The sequence below is a fragment of the Planococcus citri genome, chromosome 1 (genome assembly GCF_950023065.1).
Source record: "Planococcus citri chromosome 1, ihPlaCitr1.1, whole genome shotgun sequence".
Classification (NCBI taxonomy): Eukaryota; Metazoa; Arthropoda; class Insecta; order Hemiptera; family Pseudococcidae; genus Planococcus; species Planococcus citri.
Window position 1 is genome coordinate 1,254,933 of NC_088677.1, and position 24,216 is coordinate 1,279,148.

A 24,216-nucleotide genomic window follows, 5' to 3' on the forward strand; every position below is an offset into this window, starting at 1 on the left:
TCGCGAATTTGCCCAACACTAGCTAAAGCTGGCTAATGGCTAAATTTTTTGTTGATTGGCTGGCTAATGGCTAATGGCTAAACGTCAAAAATTCAATAAGCTAACGGCTAATGGCTAATGGCTATTGGCTAGCTAGACATCCCTGTCAGCAACATGTCCAAAATAAAAAAGGTGATCGACTCTTCTATGACGTCATCTGACGTATACACATTACATTACACAATCAAAAGCTCATCAACACATCAATCAAGTCATCAATACTGATCAGTGAAGTGATCAGTGATCAGCCATCAAAAAAGCTGAACGTGATGAAAAAATATTTGAGAAAACTGAAAACAAGAAAAGCTTCAACTTTGAGCATTGAACCATCGTGAACTTTGTATTCTTTCCTGCCGTGGTTTGTCCCACAGGCCACAGGCCACAACTCAACTCACAAAGTGGAACTTTTCGCTCAATTTTTATCTAATTAGAATTAAGGCCAACGACCTAACGTACAGAACTTCGTGCAATACTCAAAAAAATATGACTTAATGATTGGATCAGATTTTGATCCTGACTATTGACATTCCTTAGGTCAGTTCGATTTGATCCAATCCGATTGGGAAAACCTGACCAAATTCGATCAAATCCATCAGTCATCAGACAGTGTTTGATCTTGATCAAATCAAACTCCATTAGAATCAGACTGGAAGATATTCTTGATCCAATTTGATTTGATCTGATCCGAATAGGAAAGATTCTGGTTGGGTTTGTTCGTATCAGATCACATATCAGAATGTATGTATCAAATCTTAGGTAAATCTACCGATAAAACAGTAAATTTGAAAGTTTTCACGATGAGCTCAGGCTCAACTGACGTGATGACTGTAAATTAAAATCACTCGATGACTCATTCATCAAGCTCATTATCGATTTCAGTTTTGTTTCAGCACGAGCAACGATGACTAATAAATGGGAAGTGAGTCATCTAAAAAATGTAACGCTGAAAATTTGCTTTCATTAAAGCTAGGCCAAAATGATACAAAGATACAATTTTTCTGATGACTTCACTAAGAGCCTAGAACATATTACAAACCATTTCATGCATTGATATATTTATTAAGAAATACCTGAGTAAAAGGAGATTGCCTATTTAAAAATCAAAATTAAATCAAATAAACTTACAGAGGCTGGTATGATATTATACGATTATACCGATTAGTATAACTCATTTTTTTCGAGAAAAACTAATTTTATGATAATTATTAGGAATGGAAACACTTCTATCAGGAAAATTACTACCACAACTGCTGCCTAAAGACACAAGTATGAAGTAAACCATCTGGTATGGTAGAAGGTACTAGGTAGGGTACTATACAACAATAGTACACTAACAGTAGTAGCAAAATAGGGCTAGCAAAAATACTGACGATGGTTGCTGTACAGTGTACAAGTAATGCTGCGATGAAAAAAAGAAGAAAAAAAAAGACGAATTCATCGATTCGGTGTTCGTATTCGTTCGTTTACATTTTCAGAATAAATGGCATTTGAAATTTAAAACACCATCTCCAAATATTTCGAAGAAATTTTCTAAAATATATTACTCATGTTGCAGAATGTATTCATTGTATGTATTCTTCGCATTTACTGAACCGATATAAGACCTGAAACTCGATCAAACGTTTCACAAGCACAAGAGGACAAATGGAGATACCCGAGTAGGTGACGTGACAAAGAATTAACGCTTGAAAAATTAAAATTATGTAATTGATTTGTACAAAAGGTCAACTTAACATTACCTGTAGTAACGACTGCGCATAAAATCTAATGTCAGCATCTAAAATAATGATAAGGCCACATGTTGATTTCTTTTCTTTAACTTTGTACCCTAATGAAAACTAGTAAATAACTATACGACAAAAAAAGAAAATTAAAAGTATAAATAAGTAAAAAAAAAAGAAGAGATAGACAGAGAAAGAGAAAGAAAGAAAGAAAAAAAAAGGAAAAGGAAATAGAAAAAAATAAATAAATTATACAATAAATGCTGTTTACAAATTTCACGAAAAAGGCAAGCAGTGTTCACATTAAATAAAGAAGAGCTGAAATTTCCTGAAAGTTAAGTAAGTAAATCGAATTCCAACGTAAGCAGAGAAAAAACTATAGTCACTAATTAAATGATTGTCTAAAATACTTAAAAAATACGATCGTATTCTCGTACACCGATTTCAAACCGCGATACGATTTTTCTATTATCAAAAAGAGGAAAAATTATGTACTATTATCATTTTTGGAAGAGATGCGAACTGTTTCTTTTTCTATCCTTAAATCTACGCATTTATACAATATAAAAACTAAAAAAAAAAAGAAAAGAAAAAAATAAAGATGTAAAGAAAAAAAATTAACATAACATAACAATTACAAGAAAACTTCAATTTTCTATACAAAAATAAAATGCAAAACAAAAGTTTCAAATTGATTTCCAGAATGGCTTGATTATTGAACAAAAGAAAAAAAAATGGTAATAATGTAAAACGAATTTTAAAAAAGAAAACAAAATCAAATTGACCAACGCCTAGCTTTCCCACATAAAAATATTAATAAAATCGTACCTAAATCGTAATGTATTGGAATCATTATCTTTTTTTTTTTCACTTGTGAGCCCATGTTTTGAAAATTGAGACGATGCCATACCGATGTAACAACGATTAGACAATAATTCAGCCATAATGTTAATAAACGTAAAAATTTTTCAAATTTAAATTTCATAAATTAGAAAAAAAATGGCTTACAAATGGAACATTACTTATCAATTAAGCTTGGCGTATTAAAATATATTTACAAAATTCAAGCACGTAACTTCGTAACTTACAAAAAAAAATTCTGTATAACATTAAATTTGCAATTCGCGTTTAACGTAACAATTTTCCTTTACCGACGTTAAAATTTCTCCTTTCAGAACACCCAACTTATACGAACCATAGTATTTTCAACATAGCCACACAACAAACACAACACGAATGAGTATTGGAGAAGAAAAGAATGAAAAATTTATAACTAATTAAGTACCATTTTTGTAAATTCAGAAAAAGAAAACACAACTTACACTAAATAAATTACAACATTAATTTAATTACGGTTTAATACTGAAATTTATATTAGAAAGAAAAAAAATTCATCTATACAACTAAAACTAGTATCAACTGGTTAGTAAAATGACATTAAACATACATAATAATAATACTGTTACTAAAGTTAGACAATACCTAATTACAAGTCAGATCCTATAAAATGGTTCGCCAGTTGTTTGAATTGTTTTGGTCCAAAAAAAAAAGAAAAAGAAGAAAAGACGATCGTTTCATGATGTTCTAACGTACTTTTACCTTTGGTCCAAGGTATAAACGAAATTGATGCAACGTAAAAAAAAACCATACTCGTTTCGAACGACAAATAATTAAAATATTCGAGTGTTTTCGTTCAAATTAGACATTTCGAAACCAATAAATGAGATTAAATCGGTACTCGACAGTTTGAAAACCCTACACAAACATTACAAAGGCCATGATCTACACCACAGCATAATTCCAACCCTGAGACCATTCGCTTATACTTGGAGCAAAATCGAATTCATCGTGTACAACTCTCCTTAATATTTCAACAGGGCCAAAACTCGCAAATGGAACTTCTACACAAGATTAATTTTTTTTTTTTTAAATAACAATTTCAATGTTTACACGAATCAACGATTGCTACGATACGTTGGATGAGTTGATACCCGAATGGCAAGCTCTTTGAGAACTCGAACATTAGAATTTCGTCACGATAAATTTCATTCACGATTTTTTGGTATCGATAAAATTTCACACAAATAAGGTAACATTTCAAATAACCACGCGACGGTTTGCTAATTGATTTCGAAAAATACACCTTTAGTATCTCTATCTACCGCAAAATATATACAAGAATTTTTCTCATAAATTAACAATATTATAGAAAAAAAAAAGAACAGAAATACAATATTTATAAAAAAAATTATTACATATATATTTACGCATCTAAACACAAAGAGTACGGGAGAAAGTTGAATATAAAGCGAAGCTTCGTAATCATATACCGCTAAAAAATATGAAAACAAACGACGACGATCAAGTCAAAATAAAAATCCATGTGCCCGGTGCTGTTGGTGATTGGAAAACAATAAAACGAAAAAAGAAAACAAGAATACAGAAGAAATGTAAAAGTTACATAAGAAAATATTAGAAGTGTTAATCAATGTGCTACATTCCTGTAATCCTACCGATAAATGCAAAAAATTACTAGAAAAAGTACAAAAAAATTAAACCGTAAGTAATATTTTTCTTACATTTAACTTTATACAATGTTACGCGACGATACGATTAAATCTTACACACGCAGCGGTAAAACAAAATTTCTCGATTAGAAAAAAAAAGAGAAAAAAGAAGGAAACATCGTTCGATTTTTTTTTTTTTTGGTTATCGGAGGTTGTTAAATTTGAATATAGCACGCGTGAATTTCATCGTTGTAATCGTACGAGTACAACGCAACAATTTCTAGATCTAAAACATGTGATCTCGTTAACAAATAACGATGAAAATAAGGTGGTCATTTTGTTAAAAAGAGAATCACCGGTATTTAAACGCGGTTAGAATACATTTAAATTACTCACTGGATAAATAAATTATTTGGGCGATCGTAAATAAATAGTATTTGTTGACACAACGAACTTTCAACACTGTAGCTTCACCTAATGATCCTAAAGGAGGACAAACTGAAGACTACGATGACGAAAGAGAAGAAGAGCAGAACAAAATTACGAGTTGAAATGAAAAGAAGAAAACGATTTTCTCGAAAAAAGCGTTCCCTAATGACTGCCGGCTGCTAAATTCAAAGGTGCTTCGCTCATCGAATTTTCGTTGGAAAAATCTTCGTACACTTTGCCGTTGATGGGCACGAAATGCGTAGAGAGAGAGAAGGCCGAAGAGGCCAACTTTTCGCCCGCCGGCTGGCTGTACAGATGGTTATTTAAAGCAACGGCGATATCGTTTCCGTTGACGCTGATTTCTTCGACCGTTTGCTCGGTATCGGACGTGCCCTCCTGCTGACTGGTTTCGGGTTCTTCTTTTATTACGACGGTGGTGGTAGCGGACGACGATCCGGGCGCTGAGGTTCGGCGTCGTTTTTTGATCTGGCCGAAAGGATGATGGTAGAGATCGGACACGGTAATGTGGTTCGTATTGTCGTTATAGTTACTCGGTGGTGTGTACGAACCGCTAGAATTCTCTTGCTCTTTAGACGATTCGTTCAGTTCGAACGTACCGCTCGAATTACGTTTGGTTTTCTTCGTTTTATCTGTAACAATAAAAATGTAACCATCATGGCTCCACTCACCACACACTATTCATATGCGCTAATTTCAATTGAACTTTTTTCAAACTATAGGGGGAAAAATTATAAATTCTAATTTTAAAATTAGAATACGCGTCGCCCGACCCTTCATTCAACACGAGGCGACGTCTGCTTTTCGCGCGTTCACTCGATTTTTTTTTTTTTTTAACCAAAATTAACCGCAACCTACATCGTTATCATTGCTATTCGACGGACACGTTATCAACGTCAATATTAAGTGGGTCCGATAACGGGAAAGTTTACCGCACACAGGATATCAACAAGTTTGAAATTATATCGAACTACCTGATTCTTACGAAAATAAACTTTAATTTAACCGTATAAAAATGTACAAAATCCACCAACGGGCATTTAGATGGGGAAATGTGAACAGCGAAGTATGCAAAATCTTATCAATTGTCTAACACAAAGTAAAAGTAACTAATTAAAAAACATTTACATTCTTTTGGCAAACGTAGATAGGCGATAAAAATAATCTAGTCCGTTCGAATCAGCATTTCATTTGATCGAAGTTCGATTAAGCTTGTACTTTAAGTATACCTGCCCAGAATGTCTCGAAAAATACGTCTAGTTTTCATGCCACCTAAGCTATTCGACATTTTTCCTATCAAACTCAAATTAATGGTACAGGATCCCTACCATTCGGGCCAATGCTTCTAGAAATTGACAAAGTTGTACGACATATCGACTTCCATATTTTCCAAGATGCTAAACACGAATTGATCTCAATTTGATTCGACTATGTACTTCAGATCGCAGAATTTTCATTGCAGAGCATTTTGGTGAAGGCATTGGGGGCATGGCAAGGGCCGAATCGAAAAACTAATGTCAGATTCGTGTTCGGGACCTTCAAAAACATACTATTCAATATGTCACACGATATTGTGATTTTTTTCAGATTTCAACCCCAACAGAGGGGTACAGAGGGCTTGGGAAGGGTCAGATCGAAAAAAATAAGGCCATAATCGTGTTCAGGGCCTTCAAAAACATACTATTCAATATGTCACACGATATTGTGATTTTTTCAGATTTCAACCCCAACAGAGGGGTACAGGGGGCGTAGAAAGGGTCAGATCGAAAAAATAAGGCCATGTTCGTGTTCAGGACCTTCAAAAACATACTATTCAATATGTCACACGATATTGTGATTTTTTTTAGATTTCAACCCCAACAGAGGGGTACAGGGGGCGTAGGAAGGGTCAGATCGAAAAAATAAGGCCATATTCGTGTTCAGGACCTTCAAAAACATACTATTCAATAGGTCACACGATCTTGCGATATTTTTCAGATTTCAACCCCAGCAGAGGGGCACAGGGGGCGTAGGAAGGGTCAGATCGAAAAAATAAGGCCATATTCGTGTTCAGGACCTTCAAAAACATACTATTCAATATGTCACACGATATTGCGATATTTTTCAGATTTCAACCCCAACAGAGGGGGAAAGGGGGCTTAGGAAGGGTCAGATCGAAAAAATAAGGCCATATTCGTGTTCAGGGCCTTCAAAAACATACCATTCGATATATCGCATGACTTCAAATTTTTTTTTCAAATTTGACCCAAAATTAGGAGGAGGGGTGCCCTTTTTGGGGCTAATGCTCCTAAGTACTGAAAAAGTCATGCGGAATATGGAAATGCATGGTTTTCAAGGCGCTGAATACGAATATGATGTCATTTTTCCGATTTATCCACTTCTGTTCCTAGAATTCTCATTGGAAGACACCAAATGAAGGCATTAGAGGCACGACAGGGGTCAAATCGAAAAACTAAAAAACTATGCTATTCGATAATCGATACATCGGACGAATTGGTCCGTTTTTCACATTTCAACTCCCATGAAAAGAGTCGAAAGGGTGCGTGGAAAGGGCCAGATCGAAGAAATCAGGCCATATTCGGTGGGTCGTCTTCTGATCTCAAGATTAGACATTAAAATCCAAATTTCATGTCGAAAATGAAAAACAAAATAAAAACGTAATTTAGACCACGTAAAATAATTTTAATTCCAAAAAAAAAATGTTTTTTGATTTAAAAAATATTAACGAGCAAAATGAAAGAGATAAGAATCCGTGAAATTTGAACAATGAGTTAGATCAGGCATTTGCTACTATCTCATTTTCAATTTGACTGTTTCTCTGAGATTAGAAAATTAAGCTACTGCATGATCAATTGATGATGAAGATGCAGTGAAATTCGAAGGAAATCAGCAGGGGATTGAAAGGAAGGAGGTTCTCAAGGGCAGTAATCAAAATTACATTTTCGAGTTGGAACTTCCGTAATCTTTCTTTTCAACTGGAAAAAGGGTACTATTCGGCTCGATGGGGCGCTTCAGTCTACAAAACAAACCGATTCGATCGGACTCGCAAGTGAATTAAAAAATTATTTACTTTCGTTGGCGTTTCTTTTACGATTACGTTTATGTATCTCGTCCCGGCGCATTCTACATGGGCGATCGTAATTATGCAATTTATAGTACAATCCGCAAGCGTTGCAGACAATATTGCCGAATCTGTCTCGTCTCCAAATGGTGGTCTGAACGGCGTGACAATTATTACATTCTTTATGCTGGGACATATTCTGCGAAAATAATCTCAAATTCAGTAGGTAAACGAGCTTGGGGAAAAAATCGAGGGAAAATTTATTTACCTGTATTTTTTCACGCGATTTGATTTTCTTCGTAACTCGCGTTTCGCTGATGGCGTTAACCGAGGAGAAATTAATTTCGTACAATGGTACCGGGTTATGGCGAATGGTGATTTGTTCGCTCTGGCCTTCGATTTGGGAACTATTTGGATACAGCGTTATACTTTCTTCTTCTTCGACGACCACCTCTTCTTGTTGTATACCCGGCGGTAGATCTTGGATTTTGCTCGCTGCTCTGAGCAGCACGTCGCACGCTTTGTGTAATCTTTCGGCCTGCGAAGGCATTACCATAGGCGGCGTTGTGGCCGGCGAACTATGCCTGGATAGTACCTGTAATTCATCCTAATAGTAAAGCGTTGGTTGGTTGGCGATTAAAATCGTCGATGTCGAAGGGGCTAAAGGTATTAGAGGGACGAATTTACCTCGTCTAAAAATTGAGACTGGCTGTAGCCGACGATTTCTTCTCGTCCGTTAGACGTACACGTCACCGTGACCGGGCTTATGTTGACGATCTCCTGTTGGTACATTATCGACTGCGGCTGTTGTTCGCTGAGCGGCGCTAGTTCGGCGGCGTCTTCGTCGCTTTCGTCGTCGGCCGCGTCTAGCGCTATTTCGCTGGCCGATTTCGTCGGGCAACGCTGTTTCCGCCTGGTGCTGCTTTTCTCTGAGGTAGGTGTGTTGGAGCCGCCGCTGGGTGAGTTTTGCGAATTCGGCGAATTGGCTGACATATCGCTCTGTAAAATACGACCACAAAATTCATTCATTATTAATACATTCTAACGTTGAAATTCGGAAAATACAAAAACGGATTCGTTCAACCGACCACTAATATCTGAGGAGAAAACGTCGCCGGTTTCTTGATTGCTTCGCTCCTTACTGGTTGATTCGATTGAGCAACTTGATTAGCCGCGTTCGACGTAGAAATTAAAGTGCGTAATAATATACAGCTATCCCTGTAAAAAAAAAAAGAAAAAACTGTCATTTTTTTGCTCTCTTTGATCAACGTTAAGAAAATCTTCTAATACTAACGATGTCTTAACGCCTTCGCGACCGTAAGACTTGACTTGCATAGTTTCCTCGTCGATGATCAATTTATCCTCGTCTTCTTCGCGAAAGGTCAACGAAGCGGCGGATTTCGTATCCTCCGAATCGTACTCTTCGCCGGAATTCTCTTTGCAGATTTCTTCTTTGACGTGCACGCTGATATACTTATCGTACGACGAATTACTATTACCGTAATCGTCGCTGCTGTGACGTATGACGCTGGTATAGTCCGGTGATTTAGCCGAGCTTTCTATAGTCGTAGTGGCGATTTCTTCGATATTTCGTCCGTTACGGAAATTACTAGACGAGCCTTCTTCGTTAGCGGACATCGACGATGGCCACATTTCGACGACGTTGTGTTTGGAATCGCCGCTATATATGGCGCTGGTCGACGAATACATATCGTTGTCCACTTGCGGAATGATTTCCACTTTGACTTTGTTACTATTGTCGAAAAATGTATTCGATATTTCGCAGCTGTCGTAATTGTTCAACGTTGGCAGGCATTCGGCGGCCGACGTCGCAGTCGCCGATTCCGGATAATCGCCGGATTTCGCAGATTTGGACGGCGTACGTTTCTGTTTCACCGACGTTGCAGGGCCAACGGTGGTGCGTTTTTTCATCGTCGACGGTTCGATGGTGGTGGTATTCGGTTCATCTTTACCACGACCCAGCTGTAACATAACAAAATACACACGCTGATTAGTACGGTGTGATGTGCAATCTTGACACATGTTAAGCATATCTATAGAACACTTGTATCGTTTTTCAACGGGGTTATTCACAAGAATTGTGAGCAGAAATGATAATTTTTCCAAAAATTATTCACGACTTTGATTTTTTATTTTTATATGGTTTTCGTCAAATTTGAGGGGGGGGGGAGGGGGTGTCCATACGAGAAGGTCCGTATTGCTCGAGTGCCTCGGGAGTTTTTTTCAAGTTTGTGAGACAAGGGTCAAGGGCATTTTTCTTGAAAAGGGGTTATTCAGAATAACTCTGAACAGACTTAAATATTTTTGTTTTGATTTTTTTCCAACATTTGGTGGGTTCCATACATAGTCCGGCATATGACAATAGGAGTAATTGTACCCCCCCCCCCAACCGATCCTCCGGGAACACTTTTTTCTTAAAGGGTACATCTTAAGGAACATTTTAAAGCAAACTTGCCCAAAAAAAAGTTAGCCTTACTTACAAAATGGCGACCATTTTGATTGACAGGTCGGCAGAAATCGCAGATTTTGCGTTTCAACATAGGACTTGCACGAAATTTTTCAAACTTTACCAAGGTAGATCGAAAGATCATGCAAAAATTCATCACCTGCCAAAATTTCAAGGGCTAAAGTGCGTTTTTCGAATTTTGGTGAATTTTTGAAAACCCAATTTAGGCCAAAAATGAGAGGAAAAATCAAAATTTTACCAAATTGACCAAGAAAGCTGAAATTTGAGATATACCCTATTTTCGACATGCCAAATCGATTGAAAGCGGTTACAACCCGTTTTGAGCAGTTCTGGAGCCTCCAGCAGATTTTTGAAACTCGAAAATCCCACAAAATTCCATCAAATTGGAGTTGTAAAGCTGAAATTTATTCTAAAAACTAATTTCAATACGCTACAAAAATCAGTAATTTTAGGGCCTCCAGAGACTTTTTTTGAAAATTACTGGAGCCTCCAGCAGATTTTTGAAACTATAAATTTTCACAAAATTTCATCAAATGGAGATGGAAGCTGAAATCTCTCCATCTTGGTTTGATAAAATTTTGGGGAAATTTCAAGTTCAAAAATCTACTGGAGGCTCCAGTAATTTTCAAAAAAGTTGTTGGAGGCTCTAAAATGACTTGAAATCCACCGGAAGTCGTTTTCAGAGTGTGTTAAAATTGGAGTGTAGAGTTTTCAGCTTTCCATCTCCATTTGATGAAATTTTGTGAAAATTTAAAGTTTCAAAAATCTACCGGAGGCTCCAGTAATTTTCAAAAAAGTCGCTGGAGGCTCTAAAATGGCTTCAATCCACCTAAAGTCGTCTTCAGAGGGTGTTAAAATTGGAGTGTAGGGTAAATTTTAGCTTTCCATCTTCATATTTGATGAAATTTTGTGAAAATTTAAAGTTTCAAAAATCTGATGGAGGCTCCAGTAATTTTCAAAAAAGTCGCTGCAGGCTCTAAAACGACTTGAAATTCTCCTGCAGTCAACTTCAGAGGGTGTTAAAATTAGAGTGTACAGTAAATTTTGGCTTTCCATCTCCATTTGATGATTTTTCGTGAAAATTTAAAGTTTCAAAAATCTGCAGGAGGCTCCAGTAGTTTTCAAAAAAGTCGCTTGAGGCTCTAAAATGACTTGAACCCACCTCAAGTCGTCTTCAGAGGGTGTTAAAATTGTAGTGTAGGGTAAATTTCAGCTTTCCATCTCTATTTGACACAATTTTGAAAAATTTTAAGTTTCAAACATCTGCTGGAGGCTTCAGGAATTTTCAAAAAGTCGCTGGAGGCGCCAAAACGACTTTTAAATTTACCTGCAGTACTTCGTAGCGTATTGAAATTAGTTTTTAGAATAAATTTTAGCTTTACAACTCCAATTTGATGGAATTTTGTGGACATTTCGAGTTTCAAAAATCTACTGGATGCTCCAGAACCGCCCAAAACGTGTTGAAACCGTTTCCAATCGATTTGGCATGTCGAAAATAGGGTACATCCCAACTTTCAGCTTTCTTGGTCAATTTGGTAAAATTTTGATTTTTTCCCCTCATTTTTGGCCTAAATTCGATTTTCAAAAATTCACCAAAAATCGAAAAACGCACTTTAGCACTTGAAATTTTGGCAGGTGATAAATTTTTGCATGATCTTTCCATCTACCTTGGTAAAGTTTGAAAATTTTCGTGCAAGTAATTGGATTTTTTATAATTTTTGAAACTTCGTGGAGAAGCTTCAGGCACAGATGTTTTTAAAACTGAGGAGAAATCAAAAATTGAAGAATTATTTTTTTCATACGTAAAATTCAATCATTTCTGGGTGTGCTTGAAGCAAAAAAAAAGCAGAATTTCAAACAAAAGCCTTACTCTAGTAATCCTACTTACACTAGCAATAAGAGTGGGCAGGAGATCACTCACTCAGAAATCTTTTTTTTTTTTTCTGTTTCATTCATCGACTGATAATGAAACAATAAAGAAGGATAAAAAAAAAAAGAAATTTAATGACATTGTGGACATCTGTCATTCCTGCCAAGCAAATTCACACGAAAACTAATTCTTTGTTTTTCTAAAACCTATGAAACATCAGCGATAAGAAAATAGTGTGTGAAAAAAGGTAGAATTGGTAAGTAGGTATAACTTCTCAGCAGATGATTACAATTCTTGGAAATGGCAAGATAAAATAGGAGAACCGGTCCAAGTCGATATCGATTATTAAATATTGAAAAAAACCTTTCTTTTCCAACCTTGGAGGTCTTCGTGAAAAGAGACCGACATTGTATTAGGACATCAGGAAGGTTTTTCTCAAAAAGAGGATCGAGAATAAAATTATCACCAAAAACGAAAACTTTCAAAAGAATTGTACCTATGATTTCAATTTGTCATTCCCCCTCCCAATTTTGAGAGATCCATTCGAGAGAACCAACATTTCTGGTGGTAGGGGGGGGGGAGGGGGTGCCTTGAAAAGGGACTCACTTGGAAAAATTCTGTCGCAGAAATGAGACATTTAAAATTATCTTGATCGATTTCGATTCAATTTCTCTTCTTTTTTTTTCAACTTTTAGGGGTTTATACAAAGGGACTCGAAATAAATTGTGGAACGAGGGGAAAGGGGTTCTTGAAAAGTGGATTCACAAGAATTCTGAAGCAGAAATGAAATTTTTTGAACATAACCGGGATTTTTCTCTTCACATTTATGGATTTTATAGACTAAGTTGGGGAGGGAGGGGGGAGTGTTGGCTCTTGGCACATTTTTTTTGTATATGTACCTACTTGAAGAGAAGTAAAAAAGTAAGGAATTGTCTCATCGTAAAATCCAACAAAATTGGAGCGAATTTTCTCAAAGTGGGGAAACGGTGAGACACTGAAGCTCGAGGATCAAATCCGAGAAATGGACTAATTTCTGGGAAATGATGTTTTGATAATTGGTGAGGAGAGGGGGACTCGTCAGCATCACTGCTGATTTTTCATTTTTTTCAAGGTTCTCTCTATTTTTTTCGAATTCACACAAATAAAACTCGAATTTAATCCAGGATTACAAAGGTTCGGGAAACAAAATTCTGAAATTTCATCTAGATCAAGAATAAAGAACAGTGTGCCCAGTGAATCAGCAGACCAAATGAAAATCCGGTTGAGAATATACTTCATTGCGAGCACCTCCCAGAGAGAAATTTTGTATGCGTCATTGCAGTTACGAAACACGTTCAATAACGCAGCAGTAATTACTTATATAATTTTTCATCTCAGCGAACATGAGTAGTTAATAGACTTATACGTAGACGTGCGTACAATGAAAAAGAATCTCAACAAATGTATATTTTCCAGGATAAAATTACACCGTTCTTATTTCCCTATAAGGTGGCCTTTTTTCACAATCATTCAGCTCATGAGCCAGCAACGGTCAGATAAAAGCAAACTAAAACTTGGAAAAATATCTGTCTTTTTTTGTTACTTCTGACTATGTTTACGATTTAACCATTTATGTAAGCACAAAAACTCGAAGATTTTTCAATGTATCGATAACGAAGACAAACAAAAACCTTCGTGGAAGTAATATTCTCGTAGATTATACATATGTACCTCTGACAGTAAAAATACGATCATTTTTCGAGAAAAATTCGTGTTCGTTGTTTTTTTCTTTTTAAAAAAAATTTAAATGAGAATAAAAACGAATACATCGGGTACTGATAAGCACAGCACCAGCTCAATGAAATTCAGGCAGCCACTCGAACACGTTGAAATTGTTCGAGATAAGGCAAGTATACTACGAAAAGTATCATCGACGTTGATGATAACTCCGAGTCTTGTTATTCGACAGTGATATCGTTTGATTGTTTTTGTAGGTGAATAGTTTCGTTAGATTGGAATTTCAACGAACGTGTGTATATTTTCTACAAGAAGCAATGTTGTTATCACTGTTGTTGCTGAATTTCATAAATTTTAGACCAAATTTTAATAATCGTAAAACAATCGGTTCTACAAAAATGATATGAAAGCCAATTTTCGAATCACGAACAATTTTTTCTCAGGTATCAAACTACAACGCATTAAATACATACCAAGTTACCAACTAGTGATAATAATTTCTTACCACCGAAACGTAAAAACTCTCAAGACCAATAATTCGATAAAATGAAATAGATTTCAAAACCAACGATTCTGTATCATTCAGCATACAAAGTACAATGTTATCAAATCATGTTATCAGCAACTAAACGATAATGGGCAACAAGAAAATGCACCAGAAAGATCGAAAAGTTTCGCTTTCACAGCTACATATATTTCATATTTGCTATCAGTAAAAAGTAAAGTTGCAAATTGACAATTTTTTTTTTAGAGTTGAGCACATTCCTACATTCGTACGATACATATTTTAATCAATTAATAATTTTGTTTCTCAACCAAATCAAAATTATTGGTAAATATTGTATATTTTATTTCCTAAATAATTATTTTTCTTCGAGATAATCCACTTATTTGAATTTGAGTTAAATATTTTTGAAGAAATAATAAATATGTACGTGGCTGCAAAAGATCAACTTTGCAATTCGATCGATGCATTTTGATAAAATTCAATAGAAAAGGAAACAGGAGTGAACATTTTTTTTTCTCAAAAATTCTGCCATAGAAACAATCGTGTTCACATCACACGTTATTTTTGATAAACGTACGCAGAATCGTTATCAATAAAAAACGTTCTTTTATCAGTAAGCTTTCTTCTGCGAACGAAATGAATTCTAATTAAAATACACTAAACACTACACAGACGATTAAATACTCGCATTTACGAGAAGCAGAATTCAGATAGAGAAATTATTCGTTATTCAATAAAACCAAACGAATGGCAAATACAACAACGCTACTAATACTTACGAACTGAGCAGCTTTTCGGTCTCGTTGAAAAACGTATGATTTAAGAAAAGCATTATTCTTAATAACTTTTTCTTTGAACTTATAAAATCGTTCTACGTCTCTTGTGCAAGCTGGGCATAATACGTTGGGTAAACGATCTGTTTCATCAACCTATAAAAAATAAATAAATAAAATAACCTAAATAGTCGCATCGAAATAAAACATAGCCCTTAAAAAATTATATTCGAAAAAGCGTTTATAAATAAAACGAAAACCAAATTCGAAAAATGTTATCAAAGAATTTACGAATACTCGAAGCATACAACATCTACTGATAATCGTGTATATGTTACACAATATTCTAACCTGAGCGCGCTATCAGTAAGTAAAATAGAGAACCAACCAAGAAAAATAGTTGGTGAAAAAAAAACGTCGATTCGAGCTCGAATTCTATTTTAATGAAGACAAATACGCTCGAAATAAATACATTATGATAAGTACGTCCGTTCCTATGCCATGATTAAAAAATTTGACACTACGCAATGAGTCAGCGGCTGACTTAATTTGGTGTCGTTTTTTTATCACTCCATTCTGCTTTTCATATTATCACGTTTACCATAAATGCTTATCAAAGTTTTCGCCAGAGATAGTTATAATCGAGTACATGGTATAAAAAACCAATTCGACTCGATATTTTAGAAAGAATGTTGGAATAAAAATGCTAGAAATTGTAAGGACCGCGCGCTTCGAGTAGATAACGCGTGTTACGCGAAAATTACAATGGCAGCACGCATAAGCATTGTAACAGAATATAGATAACAGCGTTGGTGCGATTCGAAATTAACCTACGATTAATTAACTAATAGTTTAAACGTATAGTTTTACTTACAGAAATGGAAAAGCAGGACTTTATCTTATACGGTAAATTACTATCTTTGTTATCAAATATCGGTACAAATGACGAGCCATTCAGCTCGCACAAACAAAGGCGACAAACTTGATAAAGATTTAAATGCGCAGCAGTCATACTTAATCATGTTATTATTACACAAAAGTCGGGTTTTACGCTACGCTTTTGATTCGCACATACTTCGCGGAATAAATTTCATTAATTTTAATTTAAATTTAATAAAACTTTTTAACAGAAAACACTAAACTGTATTTACACCTGAATGTCCCACTTCTTCTCCCACCAAAAAACTCTCACCTAGGCGGCGAGATGTGATAGTCGTGATACGGCGGTATGGACTAAACGATGTGGGCATAACGCAAAACAACACAAGCACGAAACGTGCCGACGTGCGCAGCGGAAATGGCAGCTTTCGAAACGTCTGCCGAACGCAAATTCCATTTTTTACGTGAGATCAACGTGACGGATGTGATATCGTGAGAAATGTTGGGAAACACTGGAATTTTCATATTTTGAATTTTTATCTCGAAATTCTCGGATTTTTTGAAAATAAAAAGCTTAATTAATCATCATAAATTTGATTAAAATTCGTTATTAATCAGTTTTCTTACAAATTCATCGGATTTTATGAATAAATTAAGGTTTTCTATCTACGATTGGATGATTTTTGGTTCATTCGTCGTTCATCTTCATCATCATCCATCGACATCAAAATCGTATTTATTTTTTTTATGTTTTTTTTATGGTTTTTATAGTTTTTATGGTTTTTTTTTCTTTATCAAATTTAATTGTTGTTTCTGCAAGTTGAGTGAAGTGAAATTATTATTTTTGTACTCGTACTGCGAGATAGGCTATCTATCTTTACATTAATGCCGTTACTCTTCTCTTTTCGTACAAGAAATTTTCTTCAAGAAATTTCATTCATTCCGCTTTTGTGGTGACCTGTAATGTGATGTGCATTCAAGAATGAAGAAATTCAGCCGAAATCTTCATTTACATACGTACTTGTACATACCAGTACATATTCACGACAATACGTAAAAGTCGAAATGTTTTGATTGATATGGAGTGTTATGTTTGTTTATGAGTTTATCAATACGATGGATATAGATTCGATTGATAAATCCAAAATCCGAAAGAGAAAAGCTGCCCTGAATGTTTCATTTTGCGTGAAAAAAGAGCGAAATTCCGTCTATCAAAAGGTAACGGTAACTTATAAATTTCTCAAACTATTTTAAATTAATTTACACGAATAGGTTTCAACCTAAACATATAGGTATCTATCGTTTTTGTCCGGTTTCGTTTGGATCCCATCCTGCTGACTGAATCGTCATCGAATTGGAAAGTTACCTATGATCTTGAAGTTTTCATAATGTAAACTTGTTACGGCCTAGCGATGAAATTTTTATCATTTTCGGCAACCTACTTTCGTTTCTATGTCTTAATGTACCAAAAATAAAATCGCGATAATGGGATAATGTTTTACATTTTGTGTTCGTCTAGGTATCTTCAATATTACAGAAGTCATTAGCGGACAGAAGCAGCGATGAAATCGAATTTCTCAACAACTCGCAAGATATCGTTCGGCAGATTGCTCAACGGTTAGATTGACGTTCGATGAATTACGTAATTTATGTAGGCTTGAGAAGGAATTAAAATATCGATGGTTTTCCCACAGGAAAGCTCATAGACAAAAACTCAAGGATAGAGCGCAAGAGTATGAAGATGCTCCTGAAACGTTATCGGAGAAATGTAAGATATTGGCCGAAGCCGTGCAGAATTCGAATCATTTGATTGTATATACAGGAGCTGGTATTAGTACGGCGGCATGTATACCTGATTATCGGGGCTCTAATGGTATATGGACTTTACTGCAACAAGGGAAAGATATAGGGTAAGTGGAAAAAGTGCCGAAAAATCATTTTCTTGAACTGTGCATACTCACGAATGTATTACTTCGTGTTTTTTTATAGGTTGCACGATTTGAGCAGAGCGGAACCTACATTAACTCATATGGCTCTATACTGCCTTTACCGTTCGGGAATATTGAAACACGTAGTATCTCAAAATTGTGATGGTTTACATTTAAGGAGCGGTGTGCCGAGAAGTATTTTGTCAGAAGTGCACGGAAATATGTACCTAGAGGTGAATATTATTCTGAATTTGTAAATCCAACATCGATTTTAAGCTCGGAACGAGTGAAGACCGCCTTCTCCTCCTGGTCAGGCTTAGAATTCTGATACAGCTTATGTGTTTTCTTTCTGTTTAGGTTTGTTCGAAGTGTAAACCGTGTAATCATTATCTGCGATTATTCGACGTCACTGAAAACACAGCTAGGTACAGTCACGAGACCCTGCGTTTGTGCTACAAATGTGGGAATCCTTTGAAAGATACTATCGTTCATTTTGGCGAACGTGGTAAGCTGCAATGGCCTCTGAACTGGGAAACCGCCTGTAAGCAAGCGGACAAGGCAGATGTTATCCTATGTCTAGGTTCTAGTTTAAAAGTAATATTCTTATCGTCGTTATTTATATTGATGTAGGCCAGAACTTTATTAAAATTGTGGTAAATTTATTCGCCAGGTATTAAAAAAGTATCCTTGGTTGTGGTGTATGGATAAGCCTGTCAAGAAACGTCCCAAGTTATATATAGTGAATTTGCAATGGACGCCGAAAGATGACCATTCCACTTTGAAAATTAACGGTACATAAATCTAATATAATTTCTGAATTAATGTAAATGATGAAGGGTTCGACGAACAATGTTTTTATTTACAGGAAAATGTGATACAGTAATTGAAAAAATGATGGCTCATTTGGGACTAAGTGTACCGAAATACGTGCGAGACCTGGATCCTATATTTTATCACGCTACTCATTTGCACGAATTAGAATTACATACCACAACGAGATCTCCTATTGAAAAAATCCCAAAGCAATCCGACAGCCAAGATGATTCCAAAAATGGAGAAACAAAAACCTCCGAGAATCGTACAATCGAAAAGAAAGAAGATTCTCTCGATAATACTTCACATTCAGTGTGTTCATCCACTCAGGATATTAGTTCTAATGTTGTTAGTGATATTATCACATGCGACGTTGCGATCGACGACGCGCGTGCGAGCGATTTTCTAAATCCTAGTTTACTTTTGGTCAGCGCCGAAATCAAGGAAGAAATTGTGAGTGACGAAGAAAACTATATTGACGAGCGAAAGCAAAACTCGAATGTTAAAAAGGAACACGACGAGGCGACTGACAGTGACAGTGACATCAAAGGACAATCTAATTTATCTGTGATAAACGAAAAATTAGAAATAATAGTTCCCGACGTTGTAAGCACCAATGAAACGCAAATCGCGATTAAAATCGAATCGGTTGAAGAGTCTCTAGATACGGTCGTTCAAACTAACCTTATTACTCAGGAATCGCCGGTAGCCTCATCTGTCGACGTTTTCGAAGGCATGCATTTCCTATTTGGACGCAACTTGTGGTCTGATCTAAGTTTATTCGACGCCTTCACTCATCAACCTTTACTACTTAATCATTCGGTTTACGGTTGGTCTGGCTTGAATTCCTTTTCTTCTCTCGTTCCATATTTTGATAATCAAACTCGCCCGAATGATTTCAACTCGAGCATCACACATACCTCGCCTATTGACGATAAACCTGCTGCCAATCAATCCGAGTGTTCGACTTCATCTTCTGCAAAAAGTTATCCTCTACGTAATAAGGCCGAAAAGTCAACAGTAGCCGAAACCGGGTGCGATTTCTGCCTCAAGTTCTACGAATCGAAACGGTGTTTATTTTACGTAATGTCTCCCTCAAACGCGCCTTTTACATCGGAGTCAGTTTGTTTATGTTGTGGAGGGGACGACGACGAAGATGATCAGGATGATGACGATAATAGTAATGATAAAACTCCAGCCAAAGTTCTCAACATTAATCCTGGTTGGTTCGGTAAAGGTTATCGTAAAAAAGTCAAGAAAAGGTGAAATATTCTGTCACATAAGCATTTTTATTTTTAACGCGGTTTCATTCGTGAAAATTCGTTTTTCGTCGAATTTTTTCTTTTAATTGTTCGTGAATTTTGGACTGGAATAGTTTGAAATAATTAAGAATATGACCGGCTTTTTTTAGTTTCATTTTTTCGTTACTTGGTTGCTGCGTTGGCAGCAGATTTTGTTTCATTTTGCATGCTTCTTATTATTTAATTTAAAATCATGTTCATCAATTTTTATAATTTTTTTTTGTCAATAAATTATTCAACGTTTTAAATGATTCAATTTTGAATTACCATAAGGGAGAATATACTATTATATTTTTTTATCTGCGAGAATCGTTCAAACTTTTTTAAGAAGGTAGATATAGGTAGGTATGAAAAACTCGTGCAATTCTAAAAAGCTCAAACCGTTTATTTTTTTTTAACTAGGTTATGCTTTTAAAATTTAAATAAAATGTTTTAAATAAAAAATTTATAAACCATTACAAAGTTTGAGAAAAATCTCTCAGAAAAAGTAAAAATTGAAAAAATTGTATATTATTCACGAAAATTTGATTTAAAGTGACTAAAAATTTGCAAAAACTACCTGGGCTTTGAAGTACATTTAAAAAGTAGGTAGTAAAATTGTGATGAAAATTATTTTTAAAAAAAATACATTAATAAAATTTTAGGAAAATATACGAAATTTGGTATAAAATACATATATAAAAGGTACTCGTATTTAAAAAAAACACAACCAATTATATAGAAACTAGAACAACTAACTTCAAATTACAAAAAAAAATGAAATTACGTAACAATTTGATTCAATTCGACTCTATCGTATTATGTATCTCGTGATCTATAGTCACATTTAGAGTTTGTCTATCGAGATGAATACCGATACAAATGCAATTCTTAACAGTATCCTTATTAAATATATTATACTTAGTATCGCCTGTCTTTAATTTGTTCGAGGGCGCCGGCTGCAGTCTCTCCCACTCGTGTTTTCAATTCTATTACGAAATCTACATCGTATATTTGGAAGCACAGATCTAGCACCTTGGGTTTTGTTTGTCTGTTTCCTGCTCTGACAGGTTGTTGAGATTTCGGCTGAAATTGTGTATGCAATAAAATTGCATATAAGAGGTGTTCGAATGTGGCCTCGTTTACCGTGTTTTTATCTAGGAATTCTTCGCATACCGTATTCAGTGTACTTGAAATATTTGCGAATAACTCTTCAGGGTTATTGGATTGTAAAATTGTTGATAATTCTTCAAAACAACGCGCGCAATCCTTAATCGATTCAGTGCTACTACGAATACTACGATACTTTAATAAGTACCGAGTTGCATACAAAGAGTGGAATTCCCTGCGTACTTCTTCGTTAGGGACTTGTAAACTAATGAATTTACCAGTTCTAGACACCACTGCGAAATACCCCATTTGCTGATAGTAGGTAAACAACACGTCGAGATGCGGCGTTACTTTTTCACTTTGCTGGTCACAAATTTGACGAAGTGTATTCAGATGTTCGGGTACGATCGAGCCTATGTCGGTAATGCTGACTTCTTCTCCATGAACTATTCGTTTCAGAATATCTTCCAGTTCTTCTCTTCCCCAAACTTTTGAAAATCCTTGGATGGCACCAGATATCTGCCAATAGCTTTTCAATCTAGTAGTATCATTTGACGTTAGATACCTAACAACAGAATTGGTGCATAAAATTTCCGCACCTTGTTCCGATCTATACCCGTTATAAAACCATTTAGCCATTAGCTTCTCCTCTTTCAAGTGCGAAAACTCTTCTTTTTCCAGCAGGTCTTCAAATTCGCCTACTAATATTCCGTAAAACCGGAGAAAAAGTTGATTTTGCATAAACTTGAAAGGTGGAACATTATTCAGCGGCGACGGCCCAGTGCACGTTATCGCAGTAATTCCGGTAAAAATGGCTTTGTATACGCATTCTAAAGGCTTCGAAGGCTGCGGTCTGTCTGTTTTGACCAGAAGCGAGAATAATCCAAAATAGTATTTAATAATGTTATCCAATTCAGTCGATTCGACATGGAGCATCGCACAATTTACAATTCCGTCGAACTCATCGACACAAAGAATTACTTTCTTCCCGAAGTGTGCGTGCAAATAAGAAGCTAGATTCTTGAATCCATTGCCTACATGCACGTCATCAATTAGAGAGAATTCAGTGTTACTACACCAGCGTTTACATAGTTCTTGGTCTTCTTCGGGCAGTACTGGAGATGAGCAAAGAAACTGGTACTGTACGTACGTGTAATGTAATATTTCTCTAATTGCCACTTTTGCTGCGTCTAACGAGACGATAACTGTTGTAAATCTACTTAAATCTGTCCATAGGACTATATATTTCCCGCAATAATTATTCACAATATCTGGATAAATCCTTCCAAGTTTGAGCGACTTGAAGTTGAATTTGTCACCTTTGGAGGATACGTCAAAGAATCTCATCAGCATGTCCAAATTGGAGCTCTTACCGAACCTTCTCGGTCCGGTAATCAACATCGACTCCGGCGCATCATTTATCACCGCTTTGATCATTAACGATTTATCGATAAATGCTGTAGATGAACGGATTGCTTCGAAATCACTAAACGTCGTTGATATCATTTTTTTGTTCTTAACGATCGCCATTAATTCGTGTTTTACGCCTATTCGTTTATAACGATTTAATTTACTTTCAATAACGCTTTCAGCGACCTTCAACCAATCGGAATCTTCTGGAATGATGCCTAAATCTGTAAGCTCAGCTGCAAATCCATCTATTTCGTATACTCTGCCGTTGACAGGAACGTAACTGTAGAAACAGCGCGTTTTGACGTCTTTATTTTGGCACTCCACATCAGATTTTAATGACGTAGGTCTGTAATACGATAAAGCGTAAATTTAAATGATTTTTCAATAGTACGATTCATCGGTAATTATTCGACGTACTTCGCAAGTGAATTATGAGCCATTCGGATGGCTTCGCAATAATCACCACGATCAGATCCCTTCGTCGTCGTATCAAATAATGGACAATCATGTTGTAGCTTTACTAGCGTCGAACCCAAACTTACATCGGGGTGATTGCAATTCAATAATATACTTAGAATAGCTTCTGTAGGGCAAGCATTGGGTATAACCTGTAACAATACCGCTCGTAAGATGTCGAAAAGTATAATTTTTATATTTTTATAATGGAACGAATTACTTACTTGTTGAGCAACGAACATACCATTCATTATGGAGGTATCCAGCTTAGATATCTTTGATGGTACATCATCTTCTTCTTGTACGTTGCCTTTACCGTGCATATCAGCATTGTCGCTGAGATCCTTACTTATTAATTTGATTATTTTCAGCATTCCGACCGGTGATTTCTCGTTTGAGTGTTTTTCGTCATGTAAACTCTTAATTAAAAACATTCCATGGACCGGTCTACGAACAATGACATTTCAAATATTTAAATTTATAAATTTTCTTGAATTGATACTTCATTTTATTGGGATGAAATCACAAGCTTACCTCAATTTGACCAATTCTTCTGGTTCCAAATTCCATAATTCATTAACCTCTACACCTTCGCAACCTAAAGAAAAGGAATTTAGAATTTGAATTAGATAAAGTAGCACATTGCTTGTGAACTTTCTATCACCATTCACCAATCTCCATTCATTACATTTCGTACAACATACCAAATTTTTTGATCAGTTCAGTGAAAGCCTCAGGATCACTTTCGATCGACCCCCACTGCCCAGCTTCAGCATCGCTCCCTGTAGAATTTTCGATCATAGGAATTATTAATTATCAAACTTTGAACAACACCTTGAAATTTTTCATATTTATGAAAATTTTTCCAGAAACCTATTCATCAATCAGTCAATCACTATCACTACTATCAGCTACTATCAGATCAGCTGATTGGAGAAAAATTCACAGTTCAAATTTGCGAAGAAGGAGAAGGTAGCGCTGTGCAGTGAGTTTTCTTGATACTAATACTACGTTTTTGAGTTTTATTTTTTTTTAAATGTCAATGTTAAATCAAAATTTGAAAAATGGGATTGAATTTCAGAAAATTTTTTTATCAAACTTTCTAATACGTTAAATGAGCTGTTTAAAAAAGCTCATTTCGAGCTTTCAACTCGAATACTTTTTTGAAAAAAGAAGAAAATTCAACGACCAAATTTTTCTCACTTTT

The 24,216-nt window shown here is 35.6% G+C and overlaps 3 protein-coding genes across 5 annotated transcripts; 1 reads left to right on the forward strand and 2 right to left on the reverse strand.

Annotated features, from left to right (window-relative positions):
• Positions 1–1,728: 1,728 nt before the first annotated feature.
• Positions 1,729–16,357, reverse strand: LOC135844028 (uncharacterized). Of its 2 annotated transcripts, none has more exons than XM_065362115.1 (8): positions 16,005–16,357; positions 15,137–15,286; positions 9,070–9,758; positions 8,864–8,993; positions 8,463–8,774; positions 8,044–8,370; positions 7,785–7,974; positions 1,729–5,346 (listed from the first exon to the last, which is right to left on the reverse strand). In XM_065362115.1, exons 1-8 carry the CDS (start codon positions 16,140–16,142, stop codon positions 4,859–4,861), a joined length of 2,424 nt encoding a protein of 807 aa, XP_065218187.1. In that variant the 5' UTR covers positions 16,143–16,357; the 3' UTR covers positions 1,729–4,858. The 2 variants fall into 2 exon arrangements, with proteins under 2 accessions (XP_065218187.1, XP_065218177.1); XM_065362105.1 differs by having other exon boundaries at positions 8,044–8,382.
• Positions 16,358–16,781: 424 nt separating this feature from the next.
• Positions 16,782–20,299, forward strand: LOC135844039 (NAD-dependent protein deacetylase sirtuin-7-like). Its single transcript, XM_065362127.1, has 7 exons — positions 16,782–17,227; positions 17,529–17,626; positions 17,704–17,919; positions 17,999–18,170; positions 18,295–18,531; positions 18,608–18,728; positions 18,803–20,299. Exons 1-7 carry the CDS (start codon positions 17,099–17,101, stop codon positions 20,014–20,016), a joined length of 2,187 nt encoding a protein of 728 aa, XP_065218199.1. The 5' UTR covers positions 16,782–17,098; the 3' UTR covers positions 20,017–20,299.
• Positions 20,300–20,415: 116 nt separating this feature from the next.
• On the reverse strand, positions 20,416–23,936 carry LOC135844014 (uncharacterized). 2 transcript variants are annotated; one of them, XM_065362089.1, is made up of 5 exons: positions 23,714–23,936; positions 23,544–23,607; positions 23,234–23,456; positions 22,971–23,161; positions 20,416–22,899 (listed from the first exon to the last, which is right to left on the reverse strand). In XM_065362089.1, exons 1-5 carry the CDS (start codon positions 23,808–23,810, stop codon positions 20,952–20,954), a joined length of 2,523 nt encoding a protein of 840 aa, XP_065218161.1. In that variant the 5' UTR covers positions 23,811–23,936; the 3' UTR covers positions 20,416–20,951. The 2 variants fall into 2 exon arrangements, with proteins under 2 accessions (XP_065218161.1, XP_065218164.1); XM_065362092.1 differs by lacking the exons at positions 23,544–23,607; positions 23,714–23,936 and having other exon boundaries at positions 23,254–23,392.
• Between the last annotated feature and the right edge of the window lie 280 nt (positions 23,937–24,216).